This window comes from Fistularia commersonii, chromosome 9, assembly GCF_037954325.1.
Source record: "Fistularia commersonii isolate RoL2024-O1a breed Wild chromosome 9, RoL_Fcom_v1.0, whole genome shotgun sequence".
Taxonomy (NCBI): Eukaryota; Metazoa; Chordata; class Actinopteri; order Syngnathiformes; family Fistulariidae; genus Fistularia; species Fistularia commersonii.
The window spans coordinates 5,215,319-5,237,037 of NC_141292.1; the positions used below are offsets into that span (position 1 = coordinate 5,215,319).

Sequence of the window (21,719 nt, forward strand, 5' to 3'; positions counted from 1 at the left end):
CAAAACACGAAAAGACCCGACCTCATTTCTCAGAAAAATAAAATGAGATAAAATATTCAGATACCCCTCTGCATTTCCCCTAGAAATAAAATAAAATAAAATAAAATGGAATAAAATATTCAGACTTACCATGTCATTTTCACTGGAAATCGAATCAAATCAAATCATAACCGATAAAATCAATTATTCAGAGAACCCTTGGAAATAAATAAAATAAAATAAAACAAAATAAAATGAAATAAAATAAAATAAAATATTCGGGGACAAGAGTCACTGAATATGTAATTTAAAGACTATCAATGCTTTGGTGTACATTGTTATAAAGACAAGTAGCACAAATGTCTCCTGTAATAAATGGTTGCCATGGTAACATCAGACAAAAAATCATTGGCTCTACCCGCTGAGGTAAGATGTATTTAATTTTACACTTCCCTTCAGAAGTGATAGCTAATGGATATTTGCTATTTCACAGTATTTAATGAATACTCTAGAAGTTGCTGTTTTTTCACACCTGCTGCAGAAGAGTACACTATCATCTGGTAAATGATAAATACATTACCAACACACACACACACACACACCGACACTCACACACACTAACGCAGACAGACAGACATCGCCACCAGAAAGTGCTGACTGAGACTTGTAGGAAGCACCAAACACATTCTCAGGGAGAATTTGTAATTCCAGCATGAGGCGAGTCATTTTATCTGAAGCTGTCAGTTCTCCAGCTTCTCCCAGGACTTGGCGGTGTCACACCAGACAGATAACTTTATTAACACTCATGGATGCTCTTCCTGAGCAGCTTCCCATGGTCGTGGCTGTCACGAAGCTGGAGTTGAAATTCGGCAGCTGCGTCTGATGCTCGTATGCACAAAGAGTTTGTTTAGAGGTGAGCGGCTGTACAGCAACTGCAGATGTGTTGGTGGTGGCGTCCCTGAAAAGTGCATTCTAATAATTTAGACGGCTGGTTTGAATGAATAACCATGTTTACTTTAGTGCGTTTGTGGAAAAATAACAGGTGTTTTTGTGGGACGGATGCTTCTTCGTGATCAACTGCTCAAACAGCGCTTCCTGTTTGATCGTGCGAAGGAACCTGGAAGTGTTAGGTGTGTGATCAGAAAAAAAAAAAAAAAAGGTTTAGTCTGCATGCTGGCTGTGAACCACATTGTTTCCCTATTCTGATCTTCAACAGGTCAGGAAATTCTCAAATGGAAAAAAAAAACCACACACCCATATTTATTCAGCATGGGAACCAGGCGGCTGCGAATATCTTGGACAGAAGGGACAGTTCTAGATATCGTGAAAGAAATGAAAATATTGTCCCTGTCTGCCCCTGTCACTCAGGTAAAAGACGAAAGCCTGTATTAATGGATGACACCACATATTTAATCATTACGGATTTTTTTCATTTCTATGTCCAAATCAGGGATGTGTACGTGCGGTGCACACCGGCCTGCAAAAAGCACACTTTAAAATGAAACGATATCAATGCTGATGTCTCTCTCTGGAAAGAAAAGTATGCATAGAGTCTGAGGCGCTGGTCACTTTTTTCCTGCGGATCCGGCTAACTGCGCTCATTAAATCCATCTTGACCTTTCTCCCTCCTTTTTGCTTCAGAATGTGCACGAGAAGGAGGCCCTCTGGTATAATTGCCTTTCCTGAGGTTTCATCCTGTCGTCCCACAGGCCTCGTGGAGTTGTGGCATTTTGCCTCATCTTTTCCGGTTGGAGTCGCTGAGGCTCTCCATTGGAGCGTCCCCAGAGTCAGAAAAAGGCATATTGTCATGCCTTTTATATATATATATATATATATATGCATGTATATGTGCATGTGCATGTAAATATATATGCATATATATGCATGCACACACACACACACATATCTATATGTATATATATGTGTGTGTGCATATATATGTATATATATGTATATATATATATATATATATATATATATATGCATGCACACACACACACACACATATCAAATATATATGTATATAAGGCAACTGTTCATTCATTCTTATCTATGCTGCTTATTCTGTCACCTGTCAATCACTCACAGTGCTATATAAAGAGATGCACATCCATTCACTGCCTCATTGACGCGTCATACAGAGATGCATCCATACACGCTTTTATTCATACATCATATACAGGACTGTCTCCGAAAATAAGAATAAGAATAAGAATAAGAATAAGAACAACTTTATTAATCCCGAAGGAAATTGCAGTGCCAGAGTTACAGAATATAAAACAGTAATAAATAATAAAAGAAAGGCAGAATTAGAAATAAAAATAAACTATAAACTATAAAGTGTTTCAGTGAAACTATAAAGTGTCTTAGTTAGCAGTGATAAACCTATAAGTGTCTTAACATTATAATGTAGCAGTTATGAGATGAGATGAAATATTGCACAGTGTAGCTGTTATGAGATGAAATAATGCGCAGTTCCGAATATTGCACAGAAATGAGATATTGCACATTTGTTTGTTTTTAAGTTAAAGATAGGTTGTTATGGTTGCCGGCGGCTGAATGGAGAGGAATTAAAAAGTCTGATCGCCTCGGGGAGGAAAGACCTCCTGTGGCGTTCAGTGGAGCTCCTCGGTGGTATCAGTCTACGGCTGAAAGAGCTCTTACAGGACGTCAGTGTGGCATGCAGGGGGTGATGGATGTTGTCCATGATGCTGAGGAGCTTCTTCAGCATCCTCCTCTCTGACACCTGCACCACAGACTCCAGCTCCACGCCCATTAATAGAAAATTAGAATATTGTGATAAAGTTTTTCATCTTTTGTGATGCAATGTAATGCAAAAACAAAAATGTCATGCATTCTGGATTCATTACAAATCAACTGAAATATTGCAAGCCTTTTATTATTTTGATATTGCTGATTATGGCTTACATCTTAAGAAAACTCAAAAATCATATCTCAAAATATTAGAATATGATGAAAAAGTAATTTTTGTTTTTTTAATTGCATTACAGAAGATAAAGAACTTTATCACAATATTCTAATTTTCTGAGACAGTCCTGTAGACACACACCCATTCGTTCACTCATTAATACCTCATAGAGTCGTACCCACTCTCCCATTCCCTCCACTCTGCGCTCCCCAAAACACTAGATTCTCACAACATGCTGCACTATTTTGCACTTTGCATTCTTGCACTTTTTACACGGTTACAGTATAATCCATCATGCTGCTTTTGTATTATATACTATAAACTGACTATTTTGTGCCTTTAAATCCACTTCATTTCTCACCTGCTATTTCTCACCAGTATTACTCAATGGCTAGTTTTTGCACTGAACTGTACAGTTAACTCTGCTGCTACTCTATATTCAAATTCAAATTCCATATATTTATAAATCTCAGGTTTTTTTGTGCCGTTAAAGCTCTACCATCCTTTCAATTCAGTATCGGTATATTGTATCTGCAAGCACTTTATACCCTATAGTTTAATGTTTGTTTGTTTATTGTGGACTTTACTGCTAACATACACTGTTATCATGATGTTAATCTCATGTCAATGTGGTAAAGTGCAAAACGTCTTCTCAATTCCTAGAAAGGCTCCCCGTCAGAATCCAACCAGGGAATACTTGCAGAGAGGTGAAATGCTAACCAGCGACGCCTCTATTGTAAATGTAATAAGGATAATTTATTGTTTAGAATGAATTAATGAGTAGTGTTATTTCCAGATTATTAGTCGCTATTTTTTCACACGCTTTGAACACCATGGCTTAAACGATGACGCGGCTAATTTATGGATTTTTACGGGCCAACGAGCTTCATGCTGCCAAAATATTTAGCCTTGTCACATCGGACTAATTAAATGACACGAAGACACGGGAGAACACGCGTGTGGATCACAAAAGTGACATTGAGAGTGACAACGAAAGAGAGACTGAAGAAAAAGAAGGTTTCAGTGCAGGATAAAGATAAAATAGCGATCACTGACTTTTCTCAGTAGGCTACTGTATTTTTAATTTTTTTAACCAGACATGTTACAGGGACTATTAGGAAAAAAAAGCTTTTACGGTATTTATTTTATTAGAAGTTAAAAAAAATCTTGCATTTTTAATATCTCATGTTATAAATGGACACTTTCGGTTTTTAGACAAGTGCAGCCTTTGTATGTCCAATTTTTTTTTTTTTTTTCAAATTTAGTGTGTGAACTCCTAAAATTTCAGTACCTTTGATAGAATAACACACCCATAATTTAGTCTACTTCAGTTTAAGTTGTCAATGCTATCATAAATGTCCTACGACAAATGACAGATGCTGTCAGATATTTCTGGATTTCCCTTCAGCAAACAGAAAACACATTTTCAAGTGCACCACCTCTGAGGCCCAGTGTGAAAACTTTGATTCTGCACTTCAGCACTGTTTCAGCAATTTCTGGCATTACTTTGGTGATTTCCCCCCTTTTTTTTTTTTTTTTTTTTTTTTTACAAACCTCAGCTATTCTTTTTCTGTAGGTTTTTAACTCCTTGTGTGTTTCCATCTGCACACACAGTTCATGTAAAAAAATTATGCAATGGCGCAGTGGTTAGCTTTCTCTGATTCGAAGCAGACGGCGGACCTTTCTGTTAATAGTTGTGACTTTATATGTTCTGTGAATGGCAGAGTGAATGGTTTAATGACCTGTGAACAGTTGCATGACTCTTTAAGGTGTGTAAATAAGAGTGAATATTTGTATGTCTCTATGTGATTATTGTATGACTCCATATGACAGTGAGTGAATGGATATTGATAAGTACAGTAAAAGGTGTATAGATGATGAATTACCATGATGATAATGAAGATGATGATAGTGGTGATGAAAAAAAAAAAACACTTTATCCAGACAGATTTTCTGAAATTGCAGGAACCCTTAATTGTTTTCAATTGCTAACTGCGCTGTAGATATGCTATACATTTAACAGGAGCAAGTATTTAAATCGTTATAAAACTTACCATCAATGTCTCCTGTCAGCGGTCGAATGTCTACATGTGGAAAAATTCTTGCCGCTTTTCAACTATTTTGTTATTTTCCGATGTCTAAAAATCCTCCCATGACCCCCCCATCTGTGTCATAACCTCCCTGGGTGTGTCCGTCGAATGGTGAGTCTACTTCCTCCCTGCGAACGTGCACTCACAGCAGATAAATACAATAAGACACGTCATCTGTGTCAACCAGCTCCGTCCTGGCCTGGATATCACTGGAGATAAAGTAAGCTAAACACACAATATTTGAAATCCTTCCTCTGTCATTCATTTTTTCATTATCTATACATTTTAACCTGCAGTGAGGGGCGTGGGGGAGCCGGTGCGTATCTCAGCTGTCATCGGGTGAGGATTCACCATGGAACGGTCGCCAGTCCATCTCAGGTCCGCATTTAGAGACAAACAACTGTTCTTCCTCTCATCCACACATATGTGCTGGTGTCCAACGAACCTCCTGCATGTCTTTGGACGGTGGGAAGAACCCCTTGAGAGCATGGAGACTTTCCAAAGAAAGACTCCCAGGCAGAATTGAATCCGTGAGCTTCTTGCTGTGAGGCGGAAGCACTAAACATCCCAATATCCATCCGCCGTCTACCGCTTATCCTGCTCTGGGTCGCAGGGGATGTCGGGTCCTTTCCCAGCTGCCATCGGGCGAAAGGCGAGGTTCCCCCTTGACTTGTCACCAGTAAATTGCAGTAAACAGACAGAGAAAACCATTTGACGGGACGGAATGGAGATTGAAGTCAGCGGGCTCGCGTGAACACACACATGAAGACACATAACGCAAACACCCTGTCAACTCAACGCCTTCTTGGCTTCCACCGCTTCTCCTTCCCCTCGTTGCGGAGCAAGCATACGGAGCCCAGTGCGAGAGCTTCTGTTAGGCATCATGCATGGCCTCCAGTGTCTGTGCTGTGACACCTTTTGGCTATCCCCACCCCAACACCCTTCCCCCCTCTAATAATGTCTTATTCGTAATGTTTTATATGTTCCTTATGTGCCCGGGTGCTTTTTCCTGATCCCAAACTGCTCCCCCTACGGGAGTCTAGTTTGGGAGTGACTTTTTTTCCCCTATCCTTCCTTCTTTCCTCTCTTTTCACAACATGGCACCCTCTGTGGCAGATGTGTTTGCTTGCTCCGCAGTTGCATGCCGCCCAAATGCACTGCGGAAAGCAAACTAAGAATTTCCGATGTCCGATGAACCGTGTCCGATGAACCTCCTGCATGTCTTTAGACCGTGGGAGGAACTCCTTGCAGACACACGGAGAACAAGGAGACCTGACAAAGAAAAGCTCTCAGGCAGAATCAAACCAGGGACCTTCTTGTTGTGGGGTGGAAGCGCTTAACATCCCTACATCCAAGCAAGCAAGCAAGCAACCAACCAACCAACCAACCATTCATCCATTGTCTACTGCTTACCCACCTGAGGATTGCAGGTGGGTGCTGGAGCCTCTCCAAGTCGCCAAGTTGACCCTTGACTGGTCACCAGTTAATTGCAGGGCCGCATAAAGAGACAGACAAACATTCACTCTCTCATTTGCACATCTGGGCAATTTTTGCCAATTTTTCCACTTGACGCGCTGCATGTTTTTGGACTGTAGGGGGACACCGGAGGAAACCGTCGCAGACACGGGGAGAACATGCAGGCTCCACACAGAGGAGTCCCATTTCGGAATCCAACCAGGACCTTCTTGTTGTGAGGCGGAAACGGTAAACATCCCTAAATTACGTCTGTGGAATTCTTTGCAAAATCTTATCATGGCAATTCTTCACTTGAGGACGTTTTACCGTTCATCCGAGAAGCTTCTTCAGTTTTGAGCTGAGCTGAAAAAGCAAAGTCTTAAAGTGTAGAATTTCATGTCCAGTTGACAAGACTATCCCTAAATTATTATTATTATTATTATTATTATTATTATTAGTGTAGTAGTAGTGTGTGGGATTGCCTGTTCTCGCAGATCTTGGCGTGACAATTAAATCTCCCGATTGCTGTTGCAGTACTTTTACTTCTCACAGGAATTCAAAGCTTCTGTGGGCTTTGCATTGACCAGATCTAATGGCCTGGACTTGAAAGTTGGCAGCACTTAGGGGAGGAGGTGGGAGAAGATGGGGGAGGAGAAGGAGGGATCACAGTAACCCTGCACCGCCCAGGCAGCAGATAAAGTTTAGAAAAGTCCTGACATCGTCGGTGCAGACACATCACCCGCGCCCGGATTAACATAAAGCCCAGATTAGACCTCGTTGAAGGAAAATCCGAACCACGCCAGAGGTAAAGTTTGTGTTTTTCTAACTTTGTTCGGTTACAGGAGCCTCGCTTTTATTTCCTCCAGGAATTCAGTGGCTGCGCCGCTTCCTTCATTCTCGCAGAGAAAAAGAAATGAAGCTTGCTCATGATCAGAGGGAGGATTATAATTCAGTTTAGAATAACAATAATTTGATTAATTTCAACAAAAAAACCCTGAAAGGTTTTCTGTTTCGCGGATTCAACGTGTTTTACGTAGTTATTAAGCAGTTACGACACTTTCCCTTTCATTTTCAGAGAACACAGCATGCATTGCAAAAACCAAAACAAACAAAAAAAAAATAGGAATTATATAAATTTGTAACTTCTTCTATTTTTCTTTTAGTGGCTCATAACAGTTTATACAGGCTCCTCCTCTCCCCTTCATATGAATCATATAACAGGAGCCGTCTCCGCCTTATCTGATCTCGGCATTGTGATATTATTTAAAGCAAAGCGATGCCTTGCTGCTTCCTGAAACAGCTCGGCCAGAAGTTAGTGACCACCAGATAACCCCTGGGCCCGGACCCTCATTGTGCATCAGGAAGAATGTTGGAAATATTGCATGATTGTCCTCCTTGGTGGAAAATCCTGTCATCCCACTGCAGGAATCCAAGCTATTCGAAACAACAGTGTGTGTTTTTAACACAAAATAAAGCTGGCTATTATGTGAGATTAGTTATTATGGGGAGCCGGGTTCTGTTTTCTTTTTGTGACAATGAAGCACCTCGCCTGCCATGTTGTTGCCAGATGCAGTGTCAGTGCGCTCAGGCCATGTTTTTGAAAACATCAGTTGGAAGCCATTCATGTTTTGAGACACCTTTCTCAAAAAAAAAAAAAAAAAAAAAATGAACCTCCGCCTCACATCCTCTTCCTGGCTTCTGTTTCTCCAGACCTCCCCACCTCTATTTTTTCAAGACTGGGATTATCAGTCCCCCCCCCCCCCCCCCGCGTGGCATCCGAGAACCTTCACACCCGGCGAGGGGCTTTGAGTAACACCTGGCGCTCGGACGCAAACCCAACATGGAGCGCATCGCCCTGCTTTTCTGCATCACCGCTGTCGTCTCAGGTAAGCGTCGCCGACGAAAACCAGGCTTTTGCCTTCTAACCGAGTCACGCGAAATACATCTACGAGGTTTTCGTATGGACAATGCAGGCATGGGAGGGTGGAAAACGTGCGGGCGATCTTGGATCACACTTTTCTCTCAGCTCTTATTGCAACGACCACCTTCCAGGCTGCCTGCGTTGAACCCACGGCCGTAAATCCCTACGAGGCGGCAAAGGGTCGGCCGAAACCGCCTCTCTCTGACACCCCGAGGCTCCTAATCCGGCCTCACGCTCTCACCAGTGCCTTGAAATCTACTGTGCATTTAGGGAATCCCCTCCAGCAACTAACATCACCTATAGTTTTTTCGATCGCATTTTAATTTGATTTGCGCTTCATTTTTTTTTTTTTTTCCCCCACGTGATGATGCCTCGCTTCATTCAAGCCCGCGGAGTTGACCTCCCCAGAGCTTCCACCTCACCTCCTCTTCCTCGGCTCTTATTTTTTAAGCGACGGGTTTTCGCTCGTCCCTAATTGCCTCGGCGACAAGCAGTCCCCGTATTTGCTATTCCGCGATGAGGCTGCCGAAGAATCCTCCTCTTCCTCCATCTGCTGCGGCAGCTGTCTGACTGAGAGGACGCAGAGGGAGCTGTAACACCGCTCCCGGGCAGCAGGAGTTTGAATCTGTGTTTTGAACGTTGATACGTTAAACACTCGCGCGACGTACGAGCACCTCTATCAAAGGCGTAGCTTATTCGCTATCGGAGCGCGTCGCCTGGTTTTGTCGCATTTAGTTGTCATTTCCTCTGACAGTCTCTCCCGGGCTCCTTATTATCGTTCCACGATCAAATCACATCTCCTGCGCAAAGGAAGAAATGCTTATCGTCGCCGCAGTGAATCGGTCTCCGCAGAGATGCGAACGGAGAAATCTATATAAATTGCCTGCAGCTAGCTTGCAACGAATCCCACGGCATCGTTGCGGCTGTTGCTATATGGTGAATTACCACGGCTCATTTTTTTTTCAAGCTTTATTTAACTTTTCATACGGCAGACCCTCCTTCGGCTCCTTCGCGTCAGGTCTGTTGAATAATTTGTGGCATCTGAGTCCTGCTTTGAATGCACAGCAGCCGAGGAACGCGTGGCTAAACTAGGAGGAAGTGCAATATATATGTATGTATGTATAATCGCCCCGGTGATTCAGTGGGTTGTGAAAAGCTCACCGGAGAATATAACGTGCACGTGCAGGCGGGATCAAAACACATCAGGTATTCAAGGTATGGAATGTATAATTTGCAGAATCTTTTGTGTGCAAATTCTCTTCCTTTTTTTTTTTTTTTTTTTTTTTTTTTTGTCCACCAACCGTCCCCTCACAGGGGCTGCAGCCTCTCCGACTCCGTGGCTGTCAATCAACCGGTGCTTGCCCTACCACTGCCCTCCCCCCCCCCTCCCCGCTCGGAGACGATTGGCCCCTTTGAGGTCCAAGGGTTGTCATTTTTATGATTATCTGCCCCTGTTGTTTGAGGGGTGAGGCGAAATGATTTGTAATCGCCGCCTCCAGAAGCAGAGACTGTGAATCGGCCTGGAAGTCGCAGCCTATAGGGGGAGAAGTCAAGGGGCAGATGCTGCTGTAGGCGTTAGCCGTCGCTATTATCTGCCATCCTCTGCTTTCCTCTGCCTCTGTGGAAAGTAACGTTGAACCTTTATTTCCCCATTCACTTCCACCACGTGGTGCAAAATGCACGTGATGTTCTGCTTTACCGGTCTCCTCAGCTTTACTGTCCGCAGTCGTGCTACCCATTCCAACCAATCACAGTCCTTTGTCTTTTCCAGAATGAGGTCTCCTTGAAAGGTCCTCAATCATCTCATCAGGTGTGTGTTCGCACAGCTAGGGTGTTATTATTGGTTGAAGCTGCAGCGAGGAGGCCGGGCTCTGAAATTTCAGAATGGGTCGAACAAAACTAAGCCTCCGCCTTCATCCTCGCTTCCTAAAGACGTGTCTCCCGAGAGGAAACTCTGCGCCAGATGTCCATCGCCTGTCCTTCTTTGAACAGCCGCTCACATGTCCCCGACCCCCTCCCGTATCATCTCCAGTGCATTTACGCTCTCTGCTTTCCACTTAGCTCCCTGCTTTGGACCTGATGCTTTCCCTTTTTGCACTCATCAAAACAAGCCCGGCTTCCATAATGTTGTTTTTGTCAACAATCGAACCAAGCCTAGTTATCTGGTCATTTTGGAGAGTGCCAGATGCAGCCCATTTCAGGCTGTACCACAAGAAAAATGCTCTTTTGTGAATTTCGTTCCCATTTCAGTCATTATTATCATTATTATTATTATTAGTAGTATTAGTATTAGTATCATTATCGTTATAATAATTTCATTGAAGTTATATTATTATTATTCTTAAAAATAATAATATCCATCTATTCATCCATGTTCTACCACTTATCCTGCACTCAGGGTCACGTGGGATGCTGGAGCATTATTATAATTATTATTATTAATAATGTTAATATTAATATTAATGGAGATTGGATGGGAGCAGATGATTGGGTGTGGCTGTCCCTAAAGGGAGCGTCCGAAATGGAAAAGAAGTTTATTATTATTGTTTTTGATTTTTATTTTTTTTTAAATTTTTTTATATACAATCCAATTCCTGTGTTATTATTTCATAGATGGAAAAATTAAATCAGTTTCTTTGTAGCCTGACCGTTACCTGTGGCCATGATCAAACCACCCATCGCCTCCTTGTGGGTTTAATTGCATTTAAAATGTCTGTGTTTGTTTTAAATTCCACCCCCTCGGCGTAGTCCGGCCTTCGGGTTTATCTCTGCAGCGCCTGCGGTGCCACAATTTTGAAATAATCCTTTCAGTTATTTAGCCGTTGGTTGTTTATTTATGCCAACGTCATGCAACCTGCGATGCCCCTGGAATTGGCTTCCTTTCCATATTTGGCCATCCTTTTTCCACAAAAAAAATGTTACTTTATGACATTTGTTTTTCTTTTAATGCCTCAAAAAGGTGCCAGTGTTGTGTTATTCTTCATTTACACCGTTGATAATACAGATAATGTTTTTTTCACTTCTGACGATTGACATTTACTTACTTTCATCTCTATATTTTCTAACATATAAGGTCACGCTTATATAGCTTCTGGCCACATAATCAGGATTTTCAGATCGTCCCGATGTTATCCCCAAGATAGCACATATTTTCTGCCTTTGAGGGATTTTGTCACGGGTTGATACTGCACGGGGAGTTGAGTCCCAATACCTTTTTTTTTTTTTTTTTTTATTATTTTCTGGACAATTTTGCTGCAGCAAATCCATGGCTACCTCATCTTTTGGACACATTATCTATACATCTGACTGAAGTCTTTGTATTTATTGATTTTATCCACTGTGTCCCCGGCATTTCCTGGTAGGCAGACATTGTTGAACCCCCCCCGCCCCCCCCTCCGCTTTCCCCTTCTGCCGCAACAACTTTCCCAGAAGAAGTCAGGCATCATGATGTCAACTGCCAGACCTCCTGCTGCAATTTTTTTTTTTTTTTTTTTTTTTTTTTTTTGCTTACCCCAGAGTCTCCCTCCACGGGCTGTAGGAAAAGTACAAAAGTGATTAGCGAGCCGCTGGAGACGGAGGGAGGGCCTGGTTGAAAATGGATCCTGAAAAGGGAAAAGAGAGCGAGCCAGACAGACAGACAAACAGAGATAACAGAATTCATAAAGTCTGACTCACGGAGACGACAAGGATGTAGGGGGTCAAATTTATGTTACTGTCAAAGAGAAGATAACCGGCTAAAAGGGAGACGGGAGTGAGGGGGGGGCGGGTAAGAAAGGGATGGTAAAGGGGAAAAAAAAAAGAGAGATGAATAATTATTAAAACAGATGAAAGTGTGACTATGGACATAAATGGCTTTTGAGAAAACATGCTTGCATGGACCAAAAAAAAAAAAAAAAAAAAAGGGGGAAAGAGAGAAGTGTCAGCTACCAGAAATGGGATGTCAGGCATATAAAGAGAATTGAAAAAGAAATGACAAAGCTTTCTCGGAAAAAGGCGCGCTGGGCTAGAATAAGCTGAGGGGGGGAAAAAAAAAAAAAGAAAACGTCATGTTAAAAATGGCGTTGTGAGTCAAAACAGTCCACTTCCCCTGTTTTAGTGTGGAGAGCCAGCTCAGCCTGCAGTCAGACTGGGTGGCAGGGAGACGCGACCACTTGTCGCTGCCTCAGACCGATTTCAATCTCCCCTCAGTGTTATGCCCCTCCCAAATAACAATCCATTTCTGCCTGCCTTTGCTTTTCCTCTGTTTGAACACAGCATTCAGTTGGAGAGTGTGTATGTGTGTGTGTGTGTGCCAGCTCCCTCTCTCTTGTTTCGGTTCCCAGACGCTCACTGGGTCGTCGATTAACGGTTCCAGTGCTGCATCGAGGGGGGAATCAAACAAGCGAATGTAAATAACAATATCACAAACCCGACCGTCTCGTGTTTCGGTTACATTACTCTTTTTTTTTTTTTTTAAAACGACGCTATGTACTGAACAATGTAAGGTTTTTAACATCATGAGTGCAGGGCCTATAAGTTCTGGCACCATGTTTCTCTTGACGTACTTCCATGAGAACTGGATGGCTCATTAGTCGTGGGTGAGATAAATGCCTAGTCAGCAAGGCGACCACTTGCGCCCATGTCAACACGGAATGCTGTCTGCACAGATAAGGCATGGCATTATGTATTCTTATCTCCAAGGGGGTCTGCCCGCGGTTAACTCCGGCCCCTGCAGAAGCACGAGATATGTACCTGTATATCTGATCGGACCGTTTGATGATGCTATCACGGTGGTAGTCGCCGCTCATTTACCAGTTTGAGGCGAATAAGGAGTTAAAGAGACGTCTCTGGTGATGATGGCGGTGGCGGTGTGTGTGGTGATGGGCTGCTCTAAGGCTAGACTAGGAATAATTTTGCATCATATATCTTGATGTCACTAAAACTTTATTCTCTCCGAACATAAAATTAATAAGGACACTGTTATGCAAGGCAAGCCGGCTCTTTAATTTTCCTTGAGAGATTAATCACGGACAAAATGTTCCCGGCCTAAATGTTCCGAAAATGCTTCATGTCATGATTTTGCACTCTGTGCTTTGAACCCCCCCCCTTTTTTTTTTCCCCTTGGTGTAAAGGAATTTTTTTTGGCATTACTGTTTACTCCTCATGGCATTGAAGGGAATTTTAATGAAGTTTATATTTTTATTACGCAGAGAAATTCAATCTTTTTTCTTTTTCACAGTCTTGTGCGTAATGCGCGCCGTGCAGTTGAGTATTAGATAATGCCAGGGCCACTTGATTCGAGCACCGAGTGGGTGGTTTTCCTGTTGATTCAGGTGTCACACTGGTCAATCTGTATTTACAGAGCCCAAATCTCTCCGACGTACGCGCTTGTTGGTTTGATGTATCACTGGATTTGTGCACGCGCGTACGTGCGTGTGAGTTCTCCGGATTTGCTCATATTCCTACGATCCGTCGGAAAGTCGAAAATGACTCAAAGAAAATTGTACCGACTGACGGATTATTTTAATCTGCTCATATACCATAAAAAAAATAAAAAAAAAACAACATCCACCCGCGGGATACTTCATAATCTCTCACCAGATGGGAGTACAGTTACCGTGAGTTTGTCAAATAACTCTTCCTAGGATGAGATAGTTTAGCGGCGAAGACCGGGGCGAACGCTTGAGGCGATCCCATAAATCACATCTACATTGTGTTTATGTAAACCCTTCACAGAGGCCCTTGAAGGCTTTCGAGACCCACGCATTCGCGCTTTCCTCACACAAACGGCATCGCTGAATTGTTAGATGTCTTGTTGCACGAGTGTTTACAAGTATCGCCGTTATCAACAAACTTTTAAAAGCCTGAAAAATCAATAGGACATTATCTGGGGTCGTTGTCTGGCATGCCGTCAATCCATTTAAGAGCGATAGCACCCCCCTCCGATCCATGTTGCACTTTCGTAAATTGATCCCTTTTGTTTTCCACACGGATGGTGGGTCGCGTCTTTCTCCCCGCGCCGCTCGCTTTAAATAAGTCCGATAATATCGTAGCGCTAATTGTTATGCTGCCCTTGTATCAGAAAGCATCAATATTTACTGGAAATAATCAGTCAAGAAAAACGAGCTAATCTCTGTTGGTTCTGGATGAGGCATATGGTGAGCCGGGCTACATCAATCTTGAATGATTGGGAGCAGCCGCCGTGCAATGAATCTCCCAACGTTTCAATCTGCTTTGGTCGCACGTAGTTAGCATGAAACTTACTAAATTAGTCCATCTATTCACCAATTAACACTCGGATGATTTATCGTGTTTTGCCGGTGCTCTTTCGGCAAGCTGAAGAAAAATAAAAGGGCGGAAAGAGTGTCCCCCCCCCCCCCCCCCACCCCCTCCGTGTAATAGATCACCTGAGGATACGCGGGACGGCGCGCCTGCAGCTCGACCGGAAAGAACAACAGAAAAATCTATAACGTCAAATCTGTCTTCATCCAGGAATATGGAAGGGCTTAGAGCGAGTGAGTGAGCGGCAGAGGAAGTGAGCCGTGGACCTTTCATGCGCCACCGTTGGTTCTTGTTGTTCCAGCGGCGTCCAACAACGACGAGACAACTGACGAATGGCTCCCGCGGGTGTAAACAGAACTAGTGTGAAGACAGGCTGTCTCCAGACCTGCTATCACACACTCGGTTCCTCTCTGGCAAACAGTTGAGCTTTGAATTCGGCACGCACGCACACACACGCGGGAGTGCACGAGCCATCAAACTGACTAGACTGCTCGCTGATTTTTTTTTTTTTTTTTCGATAGGATTTCATGAGTTTTTTTGGGAGAGAGATTGTTGAAAAGCTTATGCGCTTTATGGCGTTTGTAATGTGTAGTATGCAGGGGTGAGAGGCCAGGGGACAGTGCTTGCCCCTGCAGAGCACTGATAAGAGCTTGTTTACCTTCCTGTGGATGGTCAGGCCTCAATCTGCAGTCGCGGAAACGCCGGGACAATAGGTGTGTTTGTGTGTGTGTGTATTATGGAGTTCAGAGAGACTTGAGCCAGCCTTGAATCCCCCCACCCCATCCCTCTGCAACTGGCTAAGATAGGGCGCCTGGGCCCCCCCCCCCCCCCCCTTCCATCTTCCCAATCACAAATCTGTTGCAGACTCTCGACACAAACAGTTTATTCTACCCCGCGACACCAGAGTGCAAAGTTGGGTTGTTTGCTCATAATTGTTCTCCTCTTTGGTTTTTTTTTTTCCCCCCTCCGCATTAAATGCAGCTCTGCTCTGTTGCCTCGTGCAAGTGGCTGATGCTCCGTTTCTAAAGTGACTTATAACCAGGGAAGGGTGTGAAAGACGGGGCATGAAATCAAGCCCGCCTCTTTGCTTGCCCCAAGGTGAGGGGAAAACCTGGTCCGTTATTTTCGGAGCATGCACTCAATCCGTTTCGATCTAAATCAACATTTACGCAAAGCGGGATATAAATTTAAAGTTTATTGCCTCTTTCACGCTGCTTTTTCAGTTTTCCGCATTACAAGGATGCTCACATGGAGGTAGCAGTTTACTGGATGGCAAAGAAAGGCCTTGTCGCAAGAGAAAATGAATTAGATTATTTATATATAAATACATGTAAAAAATATACTTGATCTATATAAATACATATATATGTATATATAAATGACCTATATAAATCAATAATTCAATGAATAAATATACATTTTTAATTGTGATTTAAATAAATAAAACTGCAATAGTTAAAATGATGCTTGGCACAAGCCTCTATATATCCTATATAAACTGGCCGGCCCATTTTATTCAGCTGTGTTTACCTCTTACAGTATAGAGTAAACTCTGTATTATGTATTTTCATTTCCCTTTAATTTCACTTTTTTACATGTCCACCACTTTTTCTATTGTATTTTTTGTTGAGTCTTCATTCGCATGTCTCACATTTGCGTTATTTTGACCTTTGCATATTTTCCAAATCATAGATTATCAAGTTTCCATTCTGTCAATGGTCTTATATTTAACTTTTGCAAATTTGAAAAAAGGAACAAAAACAAGATTCAAGACTCAAGATTTTTAATTGTCACTACACAGTTATAATGACATTTCGTTGGCGTATGTATTTAAAAAAAAAGAAGAAAAGAACCATAAGAGTATAAATAGATGTATGTATGAATATAAATGTGTACATAGGAGTGAACAGGGTATATACACAGAAGGGGGAAAAATAAAAATAAATAACATTTGAAAAATTGAAATATTTAAAATTGAACCATTCAAAGTAAAACGCCCACATAAACCGTCCAACTTTAACTTTTACATTTTATTAGCTCATTGTATACATTAAGCTCTAAGCACATTTCATTTGAAGGCATCTTTTTGTTTGAATTCACCGATTTCTTCGCCCCTGACAGGGAAGTTGCTGACATCCCCAAAAATGTCCGAAATGAAGAAGTGAGAATTTTGAACCATAAATGAACTGTACATCGTGCACTTCTGCAGTGTCAGGGTGTCAAAGACGGTCAGGAGGTCCAGAGTAGTGTCTTCAGGACGTACACTTCACTTATTGTCCGATGCACATCAAGAGTTAAGCATTCGTATTAAAATACACCGCAGGCGAGGACAAACGACTGAAAGCTTCTGAGAAGGTGACAGAATGTGGGTATCCAGGGTGAGACATTCGAGAACATTTTTTGCCCATTTTCTGTGCTTTTTAGCATACAAATTGACCGTAGTAACAACAATCACCCTCTCGCTTCAGGTGTCGGCCTCTGATATCAGCCGCTCTCGTTTTTTTTTTTTTTTTTCGCCCCTTTACCGCTTACACAAAACTCGGTGAACCCGGTCCAGTCCCACCCCCCCGTAGGACGGACTGAAGCGAATCCATTTTTTCTTATCGCCGTAATGTTAGCGGCGCGAAGTAATGCGGAGAACGTTACCCTGAAGTTGGATTACGGCATAATTTGAGCCAGAGCTCCTCGCACTCTGGTCACAAAGCCCTGCAGTGCATTTCTATCCTTGCCAATGCCTCCATCTGGATGTATTCAAGAAAAAAAAACAGCGTTAACGCAATTTATTAATCAAAATGACGTGTGCAGAGATGGTCATGTGGTCCGTGTTCATCGAACGTAAATATCACAAACTGGATTTGTCTTAATTCTTAAGGATATGACGGAGGTTGTTAATATTACATAGAGCCAATTTGAGTCTTATAATGATGAATCACCTTAAAGTCCACCTCTGGCCACAGTACAGCTACCGTGCACTCTGCATAATTGCGAGGCTCCGTACTCGACAGAAATCCTTAATTTAGGTGGTTCTGCTTGCCACGCTGAATTAAAAAGACTTTTACAAAGTGCTTTAGCTTAAACCTTGAAACAATGAAAGGGATACTCGCACGCGGAGGGAACACGCTCACATGGTGAGTCCATTACTAGCTGTAATGTATACATCTTTTATTTAATACTGCTCAGGCAAAAAATAAAAAATGGGAATGGACGTTATTAATCAATAATTTAATGTTATCTTCGTCTGTGGGTTGTTTGGTCTGGCGCGGCTCCAGATTCCAGCACAGTTTATGAGCTTTAGCTGAACATCCAGACTCAGTTCGCAATTCAGATCTAACTTACTTTTTGTTTTGATTTTTAAAATAACGCTAATTAAAGCTGACGCATGTTTGCAATTTGCATCGTTTAATGACAGCAGAAGCCACTAATCTCATTGTGTGCACGAGAGAATTTTTTTACTGATGAATTCAATATGGGGAAAGATTTAGGAAAGGCCGTTGTTTTGCATTTTAATTCTGAAAAAGCTTTTTTTTTTTTCCCGGTAATGATGCATGATGTCATTTATGGATGTTGTTACACAGCAATCATTTGTTTTTCGCACACTCAGAATTGTATGATGTGTTGATTACCTGCAAAGATATGATATAACTGAACCAGACCAAACATAACATATTCTTTACCACAATGAGTGTATTAAAGGTTTTTTTATTGCTAGCTTGATGTGATTCGTTTCCGGACATGGACAGTGTTACATAAGAGGACACTTTACAGCAAATATAATGGCTCCTATTTTTGTGACTGTTGCACAGGAATAAGTTCTGAGCACAAAGCAACCATGACGTTTTTTTAAAATCTGAGCGACCAAGGACATCAGTGTTTTCGGTGTGCTGCAGTTTCAAGTTGCGTAAGGAGGAACTGATTATTGGTAGGTTGAATTTGGGTTGTACAGATTTTAAGGCTGATCAGCTCCTTCTGTTGTCTTTTTCGAGCAGGATTGGCCTTGCAGAGTCTGTCCTGGCACACCGTCTTAATGGGTAATTAAGAAGCTCAATCTGAGCCAAGATGAATTGGTCCTTTAGTTTCATATACCAGGTCCAAACCTTATTGAAATGATTTATTTCTATTCATTCATTGAATGGTGAATGGTCTTTTGTCCCATTAACTGTATTTAAAGGGGAATTAAATCTAAGAAAAAATCCTATCATGTATAGTATAGCATTATGTATTCTCTATTTTTTATGTTCATAAAGGGAACTGGAAGAATAGTTGTCAGTTGCTGAATCCAAAACAGCCTGATCATTGTAATTGTCAAAGACCAGTAATTGGTGGATCATTTTTAGAACTGGCCTGATTTACAAACATGGAAAGTTTGTCATAAAACACATGGGTGTACGGGTCAAGGGCCGCACACACATAAATAGAGTTGTAACAACTGTTAAGATAAGATAAGATAAGATGATCATTTAGCATGAAATCATAAGCTTGCGTTTTGTTATCAGAAAGAGTATTATTATAAAATCATATATTATTATCATAAAATAATAATAATTATATCAGCAACAACCATAATAATAAGAATAACCGGGGCGCCCTATTATCATTATAATCATGGTTATTTTCAATTATTAAGAATAATAATTTGGGGGGAAACAATATTAGTTTTTTGACCCTTTCTTAAAGTTCAGAAAAATCAATTTCGATATGAATTGCATTTCCTTTTAATTGGATTCTATTTGACCGAAATTCTGCAAAGTAACCGGGAAAACTACATTTGCGGTGCGTTTCGGTAAGACTTGGGAGAGACAGTTAAATCCAATCAAGAGTTTCAAATTTATACCGGCGCTCTGAAGAACCGATGATATCAGGGGAACTCTCAATGAATTCAGTCTTTATTTTAGTTTCTTTCTCCTCTACACATCTACCGTGAAACCACCAGCAGCCATAAACATGTCTTCTCATGGAATAGGAAATGGAGGGGACTGATATAAGTAGATAAAGAGGACAGGCAATGGAATACTTCTTCTATACCTCATTTACCAGCAAACCGCTTAGTGAGGCCATTGGCATTTCCGGGGTCAAGGGGGCAAATTGAATGTTCTTCGTATGCTACGGTGTCTCGTAAAAACATCGACACGCGCGCACAGACACACATAATTGCGAGCAAATTCATGCACGTGCACGCAAACCTGCGTTTTTGGACGCTCGCTGTGATTTATACCCCAAGACCTCTGGGGCGATAGCCACGGAACATTGACTCTGTCACAGCAGAACAAGAGAAAAAAATATGTTTATGGATGTGGATATTGAGCAACATACATTAACGCTGAGAGCCAAAATAACAGGAAACCAGCCTTGACCTCCGGGGGTGAGGGGAGGGAAAGAGGGATGGAAACGGCGCGGAGATGGCTCTCCATCTTGATTTGGAAGAAAGGCTGCGGCCCGGGCTCAGGAAGATTAAAGATGGCCCACAAACATAATTTCCTCAAGCTTCAAACGTCCCTACGGCCAGACCTGAAATGTATAAAAGTGTCAGGTTTATTAAAAAAAAAAAAAAAAAGTCATGAGGGATTCATTGACACAACTGTTGTGAAATTCACAGATAAAAACTTAAAAAAAAAAAAAAAAAAAAAAAAAAAAATCTTGACAGCAGTTTGAGTGTCTAGCAGACATAATCATGTGTCATATATAAGAGTTTATATTTTAAACAATCTCATTGAGGGAACAACAAAAGCAGCAGTAAGAGGGGCTTGTGCAACGCGCTCTTGCACACCCATCGCTATTTTTTTTTTTTTTTTTACATTCATCCCTTTCTACTCTGCAAAATTGTTATCTCTATCCATTCTCCTTCACTGCCAGTGATGACATTGCCTCATCCAAGGACTTTGATTAGTGCCACTTCTAAATAAGGCACATCCTGTTGACCTTCCAAACGTTGCAATTTCCTATTAACTCTCTCCTCCCCGCTCCTCTTTCTTTCTCCGAGGAATTGTGGCCAGCTGCTCATCGTAAAGGCGGTGGAGCTGAATGTCACGCGGCATTGCTTACTAAAGTAGTTGTTTTTTGTCACGATGTTATACTTGGCTGCTTATAGCGGCAGCTGTTGTGCAGCTATTCAGACCATAGATAGTGGCTCCCTAGGTGCACATTGCTTATTATCATCCTCCTGTAGATACAGCAATCGAGTGATTAAGTGCAAAACAGAATGGTTCCGCCATAATTTTCTGGCTTGGTGAATTCCCAACCTTATTTCTGCTTAATAAAGAGATAATATGAATTAGTTCCAAAATTAAACCACAAAAAAAAAAAAAAAAAAAGGCTTGGGGCTTCACAGTATCGCCGTTACTCTAATTCCAGCGCCGGCAATAATCGAAATATAATTTCAAATTATATACATTTGAATTCTGACGGCTCCTGTGTTTTTCTCCTCAAAATGATGTTTAAAACGTAACGTCCGCGCAAACTCTCTTGTTTCCGGATCATCTGACATTACCAAAAGCCACGTGTCTGCATAAGTCACCTACGTGTCAAACACCCGGAGAGATTATTTTCTATTTATATCTCGCACCCGACCACATCCCAACAGACTTTTAATTCCACCTTCCTGTTGTTGTTCTTTTAAATCATGGGGTGACACACAGGCAGCGGGGTCTGCATCATGTATGTCAAGACAAAAAACAAAACAAAACAAAACATATATTTCAATAAGCACTACGCCTTCCGCGTCCCCCCCTGCCGTATTTTCAGAATATACCTCATATTTTCCCTATTAATGATGTGTTATTTCACGATCTGCAAACTCAATGTGCCATTAATTTTTATGAGGTGAATGTCTGTGGTCCATTTGTAACCCGACTCACTTCATCTCATGTTTCGGAAGAATGCGAGGTAATTATTGAAGATGGAACTGTCATTCGGCAATTACATAGACGTCACCCACCTGTAACAGCTGATAATGTACAATGATATAAATGATATATTTGACTTAACAGCTAATTCTTTATAAATGTGGGCAGGACTTTTTTGGGGGTGGAACTTAATTTGATGTTAGTGTTCCCCTTGAAGGATTTTGCTGCGGTTTCTTAGTCTCCGT

At 41.8% G+C, this 21,719-nt stretch overlaps 1 protein-coding gene across 1 annotated transcript in view; it reads left to right on the plus strand.

Moving 5' to 3' along the window:
• Positions 1 to 7,145: 7,145 nt before the first annotated feature.
• The window catches only part of eng (endoglin), a 40,138-nt gene continuing 25,564 nt past the window's right edge, over positions 7,146 to 21,719 (plus strand). Inside the window, exons 1-2 of the mRNA XM_086152119.1 lie at positions 7,146 to 7,258; positions 8,164 to 8,339. Coding sequence (XP_086008245.1) covers positions 8,294 to 8,339 — 46 coding nt within the window. The 5' untranslated portion in view covers positions 7,146 to 7,258; positions 8,164 to 8,293. The remainder of the gene's footprint in view (positions 7,259 to 8,163; positions 8,340 to 21,719) is intronic.